The following is a 16,169-nucleotide window of genomic DNA, read 5'->3' as shown; positions in this document are numbered from 1 at the left end:
CAGACCCCCATATGAAACATTAGATCTGACCCCAATATCAAACCTCAGATGAGACCCCCATCAGACCTCCATGTTAGGCTCCCCATATCAGACCCCGTTAGACCTCCATGTCAGACCTCAGATCAGACACAAAATAAATAAATTCACTTACTTGTCCTGCCATGCTGCTACAAAGCAGTCTCAGCATCCTTTCTTGCAGTCATGCTCCCTGGTCTTCTCTGGGTGCTGCATACAGGGTCAGGTCATAGTGTGCAGACTACAGCCTGACTCTGTACGCAGTCGGGACAATGCATCGCAGCACCCAGAGAAGACCAGGGAGGAGGGGTGAGAACAGTGCTTCACTCACTGCTCCCTGCTCCTTGTGCATACTAGTGAGCACTTCCATAAAAATACATACATTTTTTGTGTGCCACTGGCGACCTCTATAGTTACACTACTGCCAGCATGCGGAACAAGAGAAGTGATCCTGTGCAATGTCCATATATACATAATAAGATAGAATACTGAGAATTGCACACAGCATAGAGGGTAAAGAGAAGTGGTGCCATGCAGTGTCGATATATACAGAATAAAAGCAGATACTGAGAATTACACACAGCACATGATGAGAGAAGTGGTATTGTGCAGTGTCAAAATATATAGAATAAGAACAGATACATAGAATTACATGCAGCATACAGGACGAGAGTACAGTAGTGCAAAGTTATGGCTTCATGTGCAGTTTTTTTATGCAATTCTTGAAGGAAAAAACTGGTAGATAATAAAAAAAAGAAGACATATTATTTTTCTTTAACCCTTAAACCCTGTGGTGGATTCTGGTGGGACGTGATGACGACACGTCACACTCTCCCCCTCCTCCGGTCTGCCTCCGTGACTCTATCGCCGCTCAGACAGCGCTCCCATTTCCAAGGCTATGTGCCTGAAGCCTGAAGGAGCAAGTATTTTCTACTGATGCCTGCAGGCGCACTAGCAACTAAGACACGCTGGATCATGGCCACATGGAGCCCCGATTAATAGGGTGAGCCGCCCACGATAATAATCGTTTTTATTGATTTAATCACTAATATGTATTTTGTCACATATGTGCACAATATACCTATAATTGGAACACAAGTATATGTCTTATAATATTGAACATCGATTATGGACACATAAGAATTCACGCACAGGCACTTACTAATCAACAGTTGGGGATCATAATATGACATTTTATGAATTGTATTTTGAAATTTTCACTGATTTATTGATTAATTGATTATGTTTGGCAACAATCATGTACAAATTAAGTTTCACCTACAGCCAGGTCCATAAATATTGGGACATCGACACAATTCTAACATTTTTGGCTCTATACACCACCACAATGGATTTGAAATGAAACTAACAAGATGTGCTTTAACTGCAGACTGTCAGCTTTAATTTGAGGGTATTTACATCAAAATCAGTTGAACGGTGTAGGAATTACAACAGTTTGCATATGTGCCTCCCACTTGTTAAGGGACCAAAAGTAACGGGACATAATAATAATCATAAATCAAACTTTCACTTTTTAATACTTGGTTGCAAATCCTTTGCAGTCGATTACAGCCTGAAGTCTGGAATGAATAGACATCACCAGACTCTGGGTTTCATCCTTGGTAATGCTCTGTCATGCCTCTACTACAACTGTCTTCAGTTCCTGCTTGTTCTTGGGGCATTTTCCCTTCAGTTTTGTCTTCAGCAAGTGAAATGCATGCTCAATCGGATTCAGGTCAGGTGATTGACTTGGCCATTGCCAATTGCCATTCCACTTCTTTCCCTTAACCACCTACCGTCCACCCATAGACTATAAACGTCCGGGAGGTGGTTCTCTATTTCTGAATGGACGTTCCAGATCGTCTATTCAGAAACTGCAGCTGCACGCTAATCGTGCAGCTGCTGATCGGGTTGCCCGCTGTCAGTGACAGAAGGGAAACCCAGAGAGAAGGCAGGGACAGTGCCCAGGTGTCCCTGCCTTCTGGATCGCTGCATACACAGCGCTCACCGAGCGTTGTGTATGCAGAGCAGGAAGCTCTATGCGCTTCCTGTTCCATCCCGGCGGTCATGTGACTGGAGAGTGCAGGAGCTGTGTGAGGTCTTTCAGAGACCTCGATCAGCCCTGCTCTGAGGCTGTACAGCGCTGTATTGCGTTGTACAGCCTCTCTGGGGGGTGTATTTCTACTGTAACTGGGGCTACTATGTAAGCCCCAGTTACAGGAGAAATCAACAGTGAAAAAAAATAAAAAGTGAATGAAATGTCCCCCAGAGGTCTTGTAAGACCTTATGGGGGACGAAAAGTGTAAAAAAATAAAAAATAAAAATAAAGTGTTAAAAAAATAAAATAAAATAAAAGGTTTCACATGTAAAAAAAAAATCCCCAAATAAGGAATAAAAAAAAAAATTTAAAATAGAAAAAATAAAATAAAATAAACATATTTGGTATTGCCGCGTCCGTGACGGTCGACTCTATAAATATATCACATGATTGACCCAGTCCGATAAACACCATAAAAAATAAATAAAATAACTGTCAAAAAAAGCCATTTTTGTCACCTTACATCACAAAAAGTGCAACACCAAGTGATCAAAAAGGTGTATGTCCCGCAAAAAATTAGCCCCTACATAAGAAAATCTCTCAAAAAATAAAAAAAATATAGCTCTCAGAACATGGACACATTAAAACATAATTTTTTTGTTTCAAAAATGCTATTATTGTGTAAAACTTAAATAAATAAGAAAAAGTATACATATTAGGTATCGCCACATCCGTAACGATCTGCTCTATAAAAATGTCACTTGATTGAACCCCTCAGGTGAACGCTGTAAAAATAAATAAAAACTGTGCTAAAACAACTAATTTTTGGGTCACCTTGCCCCATAAAGTGTTATAATGAATGATCAAAAAATCATATGTACCCAAAAATAGTACCAATAAAACTGGCAACTTATCCCCTAGTTTCCAAAATGGGGTTACTTCTTGGGAGTTTCTACTGTAAGGGTGGGGTCATTTATGGGGGTATCCACTATGTAGGCCCCACAAAGTGATTTCAGACCTGAACTGGTCCTTAAAAAGTGGGTTTTGGCAATTTTCTTAAAAATTTGAAGAATTGATTTTAAACTTCTAAGCCTTCTAACGTCCTAAAAAAATAAAATGACATTTCCAAAATGATGCCAACATAAAGTAGACATATGGGGAATGTTAAGTAATTAATATTTTATTGAGGTACTGTATCACTTTCTGTTTTAAAAGCAGAGAAATTGAAATTTAGAAAATTGCAAATTTTTCAAAATTATTGGTAAATTTTTGATTTTTTTTTATAAATAAAGGTGAAATATATTGACTCAAATTAATGACTATCATGAAGTACAATGTGTCACGAGAAAACAATCTCTGAATGACTTGGATAAGTAAAGGCGTTCCAGAGTTATTACCACATAAAGTGAGATATGTCAGATTTGCAAAATTAGGCCTGGTCATGAAGGGGGCAAATGGCCCAGATGGGAAGTGGTTAAAAAACTCTTTGGTTGCTTTTGCAGTATGCTTTGGGTCATTGTCCATCTGCACTGTGAAGCGCCGTCCAATGAGTTCTGAAGCATTTGGCTAAATATGAGCAGATAATATTGCCCGAAACACTTCAGAATTCATCCTGCTGCTTTTGTCAGCAGTCACATCATCAATAAATACAAGAGAACCAGTTCCATTGGCAGCCATACATGCCCACGCAATGACACTACCACCACCATGCTTCACTGATGAAGTGGTATGCTTAGGATCATGAGCAGTCCCTTTCTTTCTCCATACTCTTCTCTTCCCATCACTCTGGTACAAGTTGATCTTGGTCTCATCTGTCCATAGGATGTTGTTCCAGAACTGTGAAGGCTTTTTTAGATGTCGTTTGGCAAACTCTAATCTGGCCTTCCTGTTTTTGAGGCTCACAAATGGTTTACATCTTGTGGTGAACCCTCTGTATTAACTCTGGTGAAGTCTTCTCTTGATTGTTGACTTTGACACACATACACCTACCTCCTGGAGAGTGTTCTTGATCTGGCCAACTGTTGTGCAGACCGTTTTCTTCACCAGGGAAAGAATTCTTCGGTCATCCACCACAGTTGTTTTCCGTGGTCTTCCGGGTCTTTTGGTGTTGCTGAGCTCACCGGTGCGTTCCTTCTTTTTAAGAATGTTCCAAACAGTTGTTTTGGCCACGCCTAATGTTTTTGCTATCTCTCTGATGGGTTTGTTTTGTTTATTCAGCCTAATGATGGCTTGCTTCACTGATAGTGACAGCTCTTTGGATATCATCTTGAGAGTTGACAGCAACAGATTCAAAATGCAAATAGCACACTTGAAATGAACTCTGGACTTTTTATCTGCTCATTGCAATTGGGATAATGAGGGAATAACACACACCTGGCCATGGAACAGCTAAGAAGCCAATTGTCCCATTACATTTGGTCCCTTTACAAGTGGGAGGCACATATGCAAACTGTTGTAATTTCTACACCGTTCACCTGATTTGGATGTACCCTCAATACCCTCAAATTAATGCTGACAGTCTGCAGTTAAACCACATCTTAGTTTGATTTCAAATCCATTGTGGTGGTGTATAGAGCCAAAAATGTTTGAATTGTGTCGATGTCCCAATATTTATGGACCTGACTGTATATATACTTGTAAAGAGCATTGTTATCACTGCTTGACAAAGGCTCCAATGAGATGAGCTGAAATGTTACCTTTTTCTATTAACTTGAGGATTTTTGTTCGGAATCTATATCAAGGATTTGTTGCACCTGGCAATTGTGTGTGCTGCTATTGTACCTTATTATATATATATATATATATTTTGTAGGAAGGCGCAGGGGTCTGGTATTGACGGAAGGTACGTGTCACCGAGGTTCCTGGCCTCGGTGAGATAAGAACCGGCAGCTAGTGCTCGCTGACACTGTTTTACTTAGTGTGGCTTTAAAGACAATCTGGGCCGGTTCTTATTGGAAGCAGCCAAAGAGCAGGGTGGGTGGCTGTTCCCCACGTCCAGGCCAGATTTTGGGCTGGGGTTTAAAAGCCCAGCCAGCAGCTCAGCTGGGTGTGGAATGAACCTCCAGGTGATAGTGGAGCTCTGTGTTTTGGGAGTTCTGCCATACTGCAAGGCTGAGAGCTGCATGAAAGCTGGAAGCCAGGCGCCCTAAAGCCTGCTGTGGACTGCCAGGTGAGTTTTTTTTTTCTAGTTCTGTGGACTTTTGCTGTGTGAATTAACACGAGGATTCCTGCGGTGTGAATTAACACCACGACCCTGCCAAGTATTGTGTTTCTTTTTTGCCTTTTTGTGTGAATAAACACTGACTTTTGCTTTTCAACCGTGGTTTTGCCTCTGTATTGCGTCCGCTTACCCTGCCTACTAGAGCAAATCCCTACAATATATATATATATATATATATATATATATATATAAAGTGCATATACTGAGTGTCCATATATACAGAATAAAATAGAACACTAAGAATTACACAAAGCATACAGGACGAAAAGTGGTATTGTGCAACATCCATGTATAAGAGGGGATACTGGGAATTACACTTAGCATACAGGACGAAAAGTGGTATTGTGCAACATCCATGTATAAGAGGGGATACTGGGAATTACACTTAGCATACAGGACGAAAAGTGGTATTGTGCAACATCCATGTATAAGAGGGGATACTGGGAATTACACTTAGCATACAGGACGAAAAGTGGTATTGTGCAACATCCATGTATAAGAGGGGATACTGGGAATTACACTAAGCATACAGGACAAGACGAGTGGTACTGTGCAGTGTCCTCCTATATACAGAATAAGAGTAAGTAAGCTGTTAAGCCTAGCATACTGGACAAGAGAAGTGGTATTGTGCAGCACTCATATATAGAGAATAAGGGCAGATCATACTGATAATTACACCCAGTATGCAGAACAGGAGAAATTAGACCGTGCAGTATCTGTATAAGCAGTGTATGAGCAGATACTGGAAATTACACCAATCATACAGGACAAGAGAAGTGGTACTATGCTCTCCTTTCTACATCTAAGAGGTTTTACTCTAGTGCTTGTACGTATATCTCTCTGTATTCCGGCATTGCCAAAAGTGACAGCGTTGCGGCCTGGCCACCATTAATTATAATGGGGAACAGTGGAGACACATACTTTTTGTGGATTGTCAGTAAATTTATTAATGGTTTGCAAGCCAGGTCTCTCTGCTAGGATCCCAATAAATGGGCAGTAATCTGTTAGGGAACATGGCAACAAGTGGTTAATCCCCTGTAGAGCCACTACAGTGAAAATTTGTCATTGCACAGTTGTCACTGAATGGGCTGACCATGAAAGATAAAGACAATGGGTTGAAATTTATCACGGCACAGGCCTCGTTATTAATTAGGCTCATCCACTGGCAGTTTGTGTGCCTGGTTGGAAATCTACTGCCATACATTTCTGTCTTCAGAAAACTGGCATAAATGAAGATAAATGTGCCTGTCCTGCTGGCCCAACCCCATCCTAGCCCCTACCCCGACCCCAGTGGCGTAACTACCAGGGAAGCAGGGGAAGCGACTGCTTCGGGGCCCGGGCTGACAAGGGGCCCGGGAGCAGTGTCTCACACACACACAATAATTTTACATTTTCAGGCTGGCCTCACCCCCGAAAACAACCCCTCCAAATCCCCTCCCCTTTACATTTGGTGCGGTCGTATAGGGGCCGGGCCCGGGGCCAGGCCCGTCCACCCCTCCCATCCAACCTACACCCCCATTCATTACACAGGGCCCGCTTCAGTGGGCGACTGCCCGCCTCCATCCATGATTATCTGCTGAGCTGCCTCTTCTGCCTGCCTAGCGTGACACCTGCCAGAGAACAAGTCGGCAGCGCGCTATGCAAATGAATCTCTTCCGGCAGTCCGCCCACCAAATGAAGTCCTCCTCAAGGGGCAGGGAGGCAGCGCATCATGGCAGAGGGCGAAGGGAGGCACAACAAGCATGCACAGCACTCATTTTTTCAGGTATGTGCCTGGGCCCCATTGTCCCCCCCCCCCCCTCCCCTGCGGCTGCTGCAGCTGCACTAGTACACAGTGGTTCTGGGGCCTCTCTGGGCATGAGGAAAGAGGAGGGCAGGGGAGAGTCAAAGTAGTTAACCCTTTCCTCCTCTCTCAGTCTGTCAAGTTCACAGACTGGAAGAGGAGAGGAGGTAAGGCCAGGTACAGCAGCAGGCAACGTTCATGACAGGCTGCAGCATGTAGCTGCCACAGGCTGCCATCCCAGCCCCACCAGCCTCCTATATAATAAAATGCATGCATCTGCTGGTATAGTACAGGAGGCTGGCAGATGCTGGGATCGCCACCTGGCAGCTGCATGCTGAAGCCTTCATCATGTAGCTGCCAGGTAGCCAGATCACAACCTCTGCCCACGGTTCCTCTGCCAGCCTCCTGTACTATAGCATGCGACGTGGCAGCCTCCCCTCTCTGCTTGCTGTTGCGCCATCTACTAGTGCTTATTATGGCACTCTTTTAAGTTACATATACACAAATGTGATGCCAGGATAGTTCTGGGCAGGCATCGGGTGCCATAATAAACACTAGTACATGGCAGAGCAGCGGAGGCAGAGAGGGAAGGCTGCCACGTACCGCATGCTATAGTACAGGAGGCTGGCAGAGGACGGCGTGGGCAGAGGTTGGGATGAAAGTTCGAATCACCCACTTTCACAATGTTTTAAATATAGGTAAATAAGCTTAAAAAAAAGCATTGCCATGTCCAAAAATGTCTTCACTATTAAAAAATATAAGTAATTTTCAAAAAGGGTACCAATAAAAACTACAATTCATCCACCTGAAAAAAAGCTTCAGCTCTTTAGGCAGAAATCTAAAAAAAAGTTTTAGCTGTCAAAAAATGGTGATACAAAGACAAATAGGTTTTTTCAAAGGTTTTATTTTAAGTAAGGGTCCATTCACACGTCCGTTGTTCTGGGTCCGCATCCGTTCCACAATTTTGCGGAACAGGTGCAAACCCATTAATTTCAATAGGGGCACAAAAGATGCGGACAGCACACCGTGTGCTGTCCGCATCCGTAGTTCCATTCCGCGGCCCCTGCAAAAAAGGATGAAACATGTCCTATTCTTGTCTGCAACTGCGGACAAGAATAGGCATTTCTATCATAGGGAACTATCAAAATGCGGAACGCACACGGCTGGTATCCGTGTTTTGCGGATCCACATTTTGTGGACCGCAAAGCACTTGCGGACGTCTGAATGGACCCTAAGGGAGGGGGGCCCTGTAAAAAATTTGCTGTGGGGTCCAGTCAGTTCTAGTTACGGCCCTGCCCGACCCCTTTTCAGAACATGGCAAGGGCAGAGGAGAAATCCAAATGTTGTTGCAATACCATTTAAAAAGTTGCAAACACGGTATAGGGGGATCATAATTTTTTAAATAAATATATTTATAAATATATATTTATTTACTTATTTATTTTTAAATTTAGCATACTCTATTAAAGACATAAGGTTGAAATTTATAAAGGCACAGGTCTCGTTATTAATTAGGCTCATCCACTGCCAGTTTTTGTGCCTAGATAGAAATCTACTGCCATATATTTCTGTCTTTATTTAGGCCAGAAAACTGTCATAAATGAAGATGTGCCGAGCCTGTTGACCCCGCCCCATCCTTGCCCTCACCTCAACCCCTTTTCAGAAAGTGGCTAGGGCAGAGTAGAAACGGAAATGTTGTTGCAATACCATTTAAAAATTTTCAAACATGGCATAGGAGGAATGATAATTTTTTAAATAAATATATTTATAAATATATATTTATTTACTTTTTTATTTTTCAATTTAGCATACCTCAGTCAGCTGTCCAAACCCATTTGGCCAAGAGTCTTCTTGATGTTTGTCCTTGGGATATGACAGAACTGGACTTCTATCACCATGACGAAATACCTGTGAAATAACACAATTATTAACAAAATATAGATACATGTATAATGAAAATGTATTTAGTTGAAATGTTCATTTCCTGTAACCTGTAGGCAGTCGCAAGTGGGTTAAATCTCCCTAGGAACAACTAGACATACATTAAAAAGCAGTAATAATCAAATAACCAATCGACCCTATAAAGCTGAACAGTAAGAAAGAGTCAGTGTATTTTTATAGAAAAATATTACAATTATTAAAGGGAGTAAAATTAAAGGGAGTGCGATTCCTCCTGCTCATGACGTTTTTGGTCCTAGATCTTTGAGATACTGTTTGGTATGACAAATCCTGTAGTTCACTAATACCCCTAGTAGAGGAGATGACAACTAGTGATGAGTGGCAAGGGTCATATTCGAATTTGCAATATTTCGCTAATATTTTGTAGAATATTCGCAAATTCCAATATTCGTTATATTCAACGATCTTTTTACTCGAAAAATCGTCAAGGTAATGATCATGTAATATGCGAATTTTTGTAATGCGAATTTTTATTGCGAATTTTTCAACTTACAACTATTAGACAAAGAAGATTATAGCACTATATTAGCTAAATTGCTCTGTATTCGTTTTTTTTTCCGGAATATTCGCTATATTGCTATAACTTCGTTTTTTCGAATATTCGTAATATTCTAAAACAAGAATATTTAGCAATATAGCGAATATTTGAAAAAAAAAACGAATATAGAGCAATTTAGCTAATATAGTGCTATAATCTTCTTTGTCTAACAGTTGAAATTTTTTTCTCATCTGAAGTTCAGATTAAAAAAAAAAGATTATAGCACAATATTAGCTAAATTGCTCTATATTTTTTTTTTGAATATTCGCTATATTGCTATATATTCTTGTTTTAGAATATTCCGAATATTCAAAAAAAAAAAAACGAATATAGAGCAATTTAGCTAATATAGCGCTATAATCTTCTTTGTAAAAATTCGCATTACAAAAATTTGCATTACGAAAATTCGCAAACAACACTACTCCTAAAGTCAAATATACTGCAGCCTTCTCATTGGCCCACAAGCTAGAAGCAGGGAGGGATCATGTGTACTGATTAAAAAAAAAATAGAATATTCGAAATTACAAATATATATCACTATATTCGAAATATTCGCGAATTTTCGAAGTACCTATATTCGCGATAAAAATTCGAAATTCGAATATTTGTGATCAACACTAATGACAAATATTAAGAACATCTTGAAAATGATGAATCTAAGAAAACAATCCTCCAATGTTTTAAACTCATGTTTAGTTAGCGGAGTTAGCAATGGAGACAACTCTAGGAAGGTGCAGGTCAATCAAATGCTGAACTGAGATTTTTTTGAGGCTCTGAAAGAAATATCTGACAAGATGGTGGTTAGAAACCTTGCTTTGTAACTGTGCTTTGATGGTGATGAATTGCACCATGAGTGCTTTTTAATACATTGTACAAAAAATGTATAGGCCTTTAGGCAGCTAACAGCGTTATCAACCTCAGTAGAAATCCTAGGTATAATAGGTTGTCCTTGCCAGCTTCCACACTGTGAGATACAACTTGTGTGGATGAAGAAGACACCCCTCTTGAAAGAGAAGGTCTGGAATTCCTGTCAGACTCGACTCCAGTAACTCCTTCCAGAGTGACCACAGGAATGGGAACCAGTCCATTCAAGGCCATCAGGAAGAATCGTCATGACTTCTGTCTGCTCGAGAAAAAAGTGTCACGGTCTCTCCTGTGACAGGGGTCAGAAGATCTAAGAGAGTGGCTGCACGTGATGTGATCTGACAGCCTCTCTGGTTTTACTTGCTTCTGTGTTGTTGCTGGGTATGACCACACCTCTGGTCTCAGGTATAGCTTAAGTGGTCATTCCAACTCCTTTATTTAATCTGGCCTCACCCATCATGCTATGCGGTTGATAGCTCCTTTTGGATGTTGGAAGTGCTGGTGTTGGTTCTCCTCTGAGTTCCTGCTCATCCGCATACTTCGGAGTTAAGTGTCTTTCCTTTATTTCTTGTTTGTTGTTTTCCCCTACCTTTTGGTATGAGGCCTGAGGGAGTCTCCTGTTCCTTCGGCTGGGAAGGAACAGGTCATCTCTTGTCCTGACACTATTTCCAGGGCCCTTTAGGTTCAGATAGGGCCCTAGATTACAGCGTATGAACATTCCTACCATCAAGGTCTGTTCGTACTGATAGTAGTCAGGGCTTGGTTTAGGGATTCACTAGGTGGTGACATTTTCCCCAATTCTTAGTATCCAGGCCTAGTACCTTTTTTGGTCGTTTTTTCCCCCCACTTATTCACTATCTGAAAGAAGATTGTAGAGTTGAGACTCCATTCCTCTGGATAAACCTCCTTGGAGCTTGTTTATTAATATAAACCATTTGGTAAATTAGCTTGACTGGTTGTAGCGAGGATAAGGTTGGAAGTGAGCAAAGGCCATTCTGACAGCCTTGACATCTTTCGGATTGTGTTATATTTTATGGACCTAGAATCTGTCTACTTACACACTAGAGTAGCAGGTCGAGTCATCCGTAGTGATCCATAGCCACGTTGGAGATAGCCACCACTTCAGCTCTTGGCAAGTTGATGGATACATCCAAAAAAATAAACTTATATAGGCTCTTGTAACATCTGTTTCAATGAGTGCATATTGTCTTGGAGGAAGTGGACATGAGATAAAGGCAATAGTATTACATCTATGATGAAGATAGGAGATTCAACACTTTATGTCATAGCAAACAGACACTTTGGGGTGACGAAAGAGGTTACTCGCCCACTTCAAGATTGTGTCTCCACTCTCACAACTTTATTGTTGGCTGCTAATCATTTATGATGAAACCAGAAATTCCATCTCCTGGATTGGGACTAGCTGTGACTCCTTGTAATTGATCAGGGAGTAGGGTTGAGCGAACCCGAACTGTAAAGTTCAGGTTCGTATCGAACTTTAGTATTTTTGGACCCCGGACCCGAACATTTCAGTAAAAGTTCGGGTTCGGTGTTCATCGCTTTCTTGGCTCTTTTTGAAAGGCTACAGAGCAGCCAATTAACAAGCGGTTAACTGTCTGACCTTAGAAGCCCTCACAGCCATGCCAACTAATGGCATAGCTGTGATTGGCCAGAGCAGCATGTGACCCAGGCTCTATATAAGCTTGAGTCACGTAGCGCTGCACGTCACTCTGCTTTTACAAGTGTAGGGAGAGGATGCTGCTGGACTTGTGATTTCAGGGAGAGAATCTAACTCAGCGATCTACAGAGAAATAGTTGTGTGGGTGCAGGGCACAATCGTTTTACCCTGCCCTGAGCCCATTGACCAAAAAGAAATTACTTTTATAATTCTGAAAGTTAGGTGGGCGGTGGCGGCGGCCATTTTATGCAAGCTCAGTGCACCAGCACTGCATCTGAGCTTTTGGGACATTGCAAATCACAATTTTTTGGGAAAACTACAACATCCGGATTAGTCAGTGTGCAATTTAAGCTAGAAATACACCCATCATTTTCTGGGGTTTTAAAAACACACTTTTTTGTAAAAAAAAAAAAACACAGTATTTTCCTGATCTGCAAGTGTTAAATTCAAGTTTAATATATACAGCTTTCATATTCTGTTACCAGAAAAACACTTTTTTGGCAATCTACAACATCTGGATTAGTTAGTGTGCAATTTAAGCTAGAAATACACCCATAATTTTCTGGGGTTTTAAAAACACACTTTTTTGACAAAAAACACTATTTTCAGGCCTTACAGGCTTATATACTGCTGTCAGATTCAGTTGCTAAACAAACACTCGTTTGGGCCAAAAAAAAAATAGTTGGCAGCCTTTGATGCAGATGTCATTGTGAGATACACCCTTAATACATTTGGGAAAGATTCAGAGATTTGAAATACTGCCATTTGGTGCACCAATATTGAATTCAGGCCTACACTGTTTCAGGCCCTGTGAGATACACCCTCTACATACAGGGGTTTGATTCAGGCATTTGAAATATAGCCTTATTGGGCAAATAAATATTTAATTCAGGCCTACACTGGTTCAGGCCCTGTGAGATACACCCTCTACATACAGGGGTTTTATTCAGGCATTTGAAATACAGCCATTTAAAATACAGCCATTTTGGGCAAAGAAATATTTAATTCAGGCCTACACTGGTTCAGACCGTGTGAGATACACTCTCTACATACAGGGTGTAATGACCGGCGTCACGCACAGGGAGGGAAAAGGGAAAGCCCTGCCCAAGGGAGAGGGAAAGGTGGTGACCCCTGACTCACCTTGCGGCTGGCACCTGACTGCCCTGACATCCCTAGACGGGTTCCTCACCCGTGCGGCGATTACGTGCCTAAACCCTGGCTTTCCCTAAAATGAGCCCTAGAGAGTGAACGGGCCAGTGGGATTGCTAGTCCGCACCACTGACACTAAGAGGGAAACACCAGGGAGAGGTCAGACAATACAGACAAACACATACACCCAGGTGGGCGACCACAGCAGACCACAAAGGTCCAACAGGGATCCGGAGGGTAGCGTTCTGGACCAACAACCAGAGAATGCAGCAACACAGCTCCAGAGGGTCAGAATAGATGTCCAGGCAGGAAGCTCTATATCTGGCAACCAGAGAAGTGTGAGAGGGGAATATAAGGAGGTTGGGAGTGCTGGACAAGGAACAGCAGAGGAGAAGGAGCTACGAATCCCTGAGTGAGCCAAAAGGGTTGCAAAGCAAACCCAGAAAGCTACCATAAGGAAACAGCCCTATCTTACATAGAGCGTGCAGCCAACCGCTGCGACTTCCTGACCCCGGGTATAACGGAGTCAGGCGTGGTTCTTGACACCCTCGTGACAGTACACCCCTCTCTACGAGGGGCCTCCGGACACTCAGGACCAGGTCTTTCAGGATGAGAGGCATGAAAAACCCGAACTAGCCTGTCGGCGTTTACCTCAGACGCAGGAACCCACATTCTTTCCTCGGGACCGTAACCTCTCCAATGCACCAGATATTGAAGAGACCGGCGGACCCGACGAGAATTAACAATTTTGGATATCTGAAATTCTAGATTACCATCCACAACAACAGGAGGGGGTGGCAGCGGTGACGGTTCTAGAGGTGGAACATATTTTTTGAGTAACGACTTATGAAAGACATTATGGATTTTAAAAGTCTGAGGTAACTCCAGGCGAAAAGCCACGGGGTTGATGATGGCTACAATTTTGTAAGGACCAATAAACCTAGGACCCAGTTTCCAAGAGGGAACCTTCAATTTAATATTCCTAGTAGACAACCACACATAGTCATTCACTCCTAGGTCCGGACCTGGCGACCGTCTGTTATCAGCCATGCATTTGTATTTACCTCCCATATTTTTCAAGTTAGCTTGCACCTCCTGCCACCTCCAAAGACAGGCCATGAAATTGTTTGGACAGAGCAGCATTTTGATCCATACTGGATTCTAAGTAGGTAAAAAAAAATATATATTTTTTTTACCTACACAAAATAAGGGCCAGATATAATGTAATGACCGGCGTCACGCACAGGGAGGGAAAAGGGAAAGCCCTGCCCAAGGGAGAGGGAAAGGTGGTGACCCCTGACTCACCTTGCGGCTGGCACCTGACTGCCCTGACGTCCCTAGACGGGTTCCTCACCCGTGCGGCGATCACGTGCCTAAACCCTGGCTTTCCCTAAAATGAGCCCTAGATAGTGAATGGGCCGGTGGGATTGCTAGTCCGCACCACTGACACTAAGAGGGAAACACCAGGGAGAGGACAGACAATACAGACAAACACATACACCCAGGTGGGCGACCACAGCAGACCACAAAGGTCCAACAGGGATCCGGAGGGTAGCGTTCTGGACCAACAACCAGAGAACGCAGCAACACAGCTCCAGAGGGTCAGAATAGATGTCCAGGCAGGAAGCTCTATATCTGGCAACCAGAGAAGTGTGAGAGGGGAATATAAGGAGGTTGGGAGTGCTGGACAAGGAACAGCTGAGGAGAAGGAGCTATGGATCCCTGAGTGAGCCAAAAGGGTTGCAAAGCAAACCCAGAAAGCTACCATAAGGAAACAGCCCTATCTTACATAGAGCGCGCAGCCAACCGCTGCGACTTCCTGACCCCGGGTATAACGGAGTCAGGCGTGGTTCTTGACACCCTCGTGACACAGGGGTTTGATTCAGGCATTTCAAATACAGCCATTTTGGGCAAAGAAATATTTAATTCAGGCCTACACTGATTAAGGCCGTGTGAGATACACCCTCTACATACAGGGGTTTGATTAAGGCATTTGAAATACAGCCATTTGGTGCACCAATATTGAATTCAGGCTTATACTGGTTCAGGCCGTGTGAGATACACCCTCTACATACAGGGGTTTGATTCAGGCATTTGAAATACAGCCATTTGAAATACTGCCATTTTGGGCAAAGAAATATTTAATTCAGGCCTACACTTGTTCAGACCGTGTGAGATACACCCTCTACATACAGGGGTTTGATTCATGTATTTGAAATACAGCCATTTGAAATACAGCCTTGTTGGGCAAAGAAATATTTAATTCAGGCCTACACTGTTTCAGGCCCTGTGAGATACACCCTCTACATACAGGGGTTTGATTCAGGCATTTGAAATACAGCCATTTTGGTCAAAGAAATATTTAATTCAGGCCTACACTGGTTCAGACCGTGTGAGATACACCCGCTACATACAGGGGTTTGATTCAGGCATTTGAAATACAGCCATTTGAAATACAGCCATTTTGGGCAAATAAATATTTAATCCAGGCCTACACTGGTTCAGACCGTGCGAGATACACCCTCTACATACAGGGGTTTGATTCAGGCATTTGAAATACAGCCATTTGAAATACAGCCATTTTGGGCAAAGAAATATTTTATTCAGGCCTACACTGGTTCAGACTGTGTGAGATACACCCTCTACATACAGGGGTTTGATTCAGGCATTTGAAATACAGCCATTTTGGGCAAAAAAATCTTTAATTGAGGCCTACACTGGTTCAGACCGTGTGAGATACACCCTTAACATACTGTCATTCTATTCTACTATTAATTAAACACCCATTTAGGGCAAGATCCTAAATTTGAAAAATATGAGGAGAGCGTCAAATAAGAGACGTGGCCCAGGTCGTGGTGCTGCTGGTGGAGCTCTTGTTGCAGGGAGAGGACGTGGTCGATCTGTGCCAGCTACACGCACAAGTGA

The 16,169-nt window shown here is 42.5% G+C and overlaps 1 protein-coding gene across 2 annotated transcripts in view; it reads right to left on the bottom strand.

Annotated features, from left to right (window-relative positions):
- Nucleotides 1-16,169, bottom strand: part of LOC121001747 (prostatic acid phosphatase-like) — a 211,476-nt gene that overhangs the window by 155,394 nt on the left and 39,913 nt on the right. For both annotated transcript variants that reach the window (XM_040432942.1, XM_040432943.1), the window contains exon 2: nucleotides 8,869-8,964. In XM_040432942.1, coding sequence (XP_040288876.1) covers nucleotides 8,869-8,964 — 96 coding nt within the window. The remainder of the gene's footprint in view (nucleotides 1-8,868; nucleotides 8,965-16,169) is intronic.

Source organism: Bufo bufo, chromosome 5 (genome assembly GCF_905171765.1).
Source record: "Bufo bufo chromosome 5, aBufBuf1.1, whole genome shotgun sequence".
NCBI lineage: Eukaryota > Metazoa > Chordata > Amphibia > Anura > Bufonidae > Bufo > Bufo bufo.
This window is presented reverse-complemented; position numbering and strand designations above follow the sequence as displayed.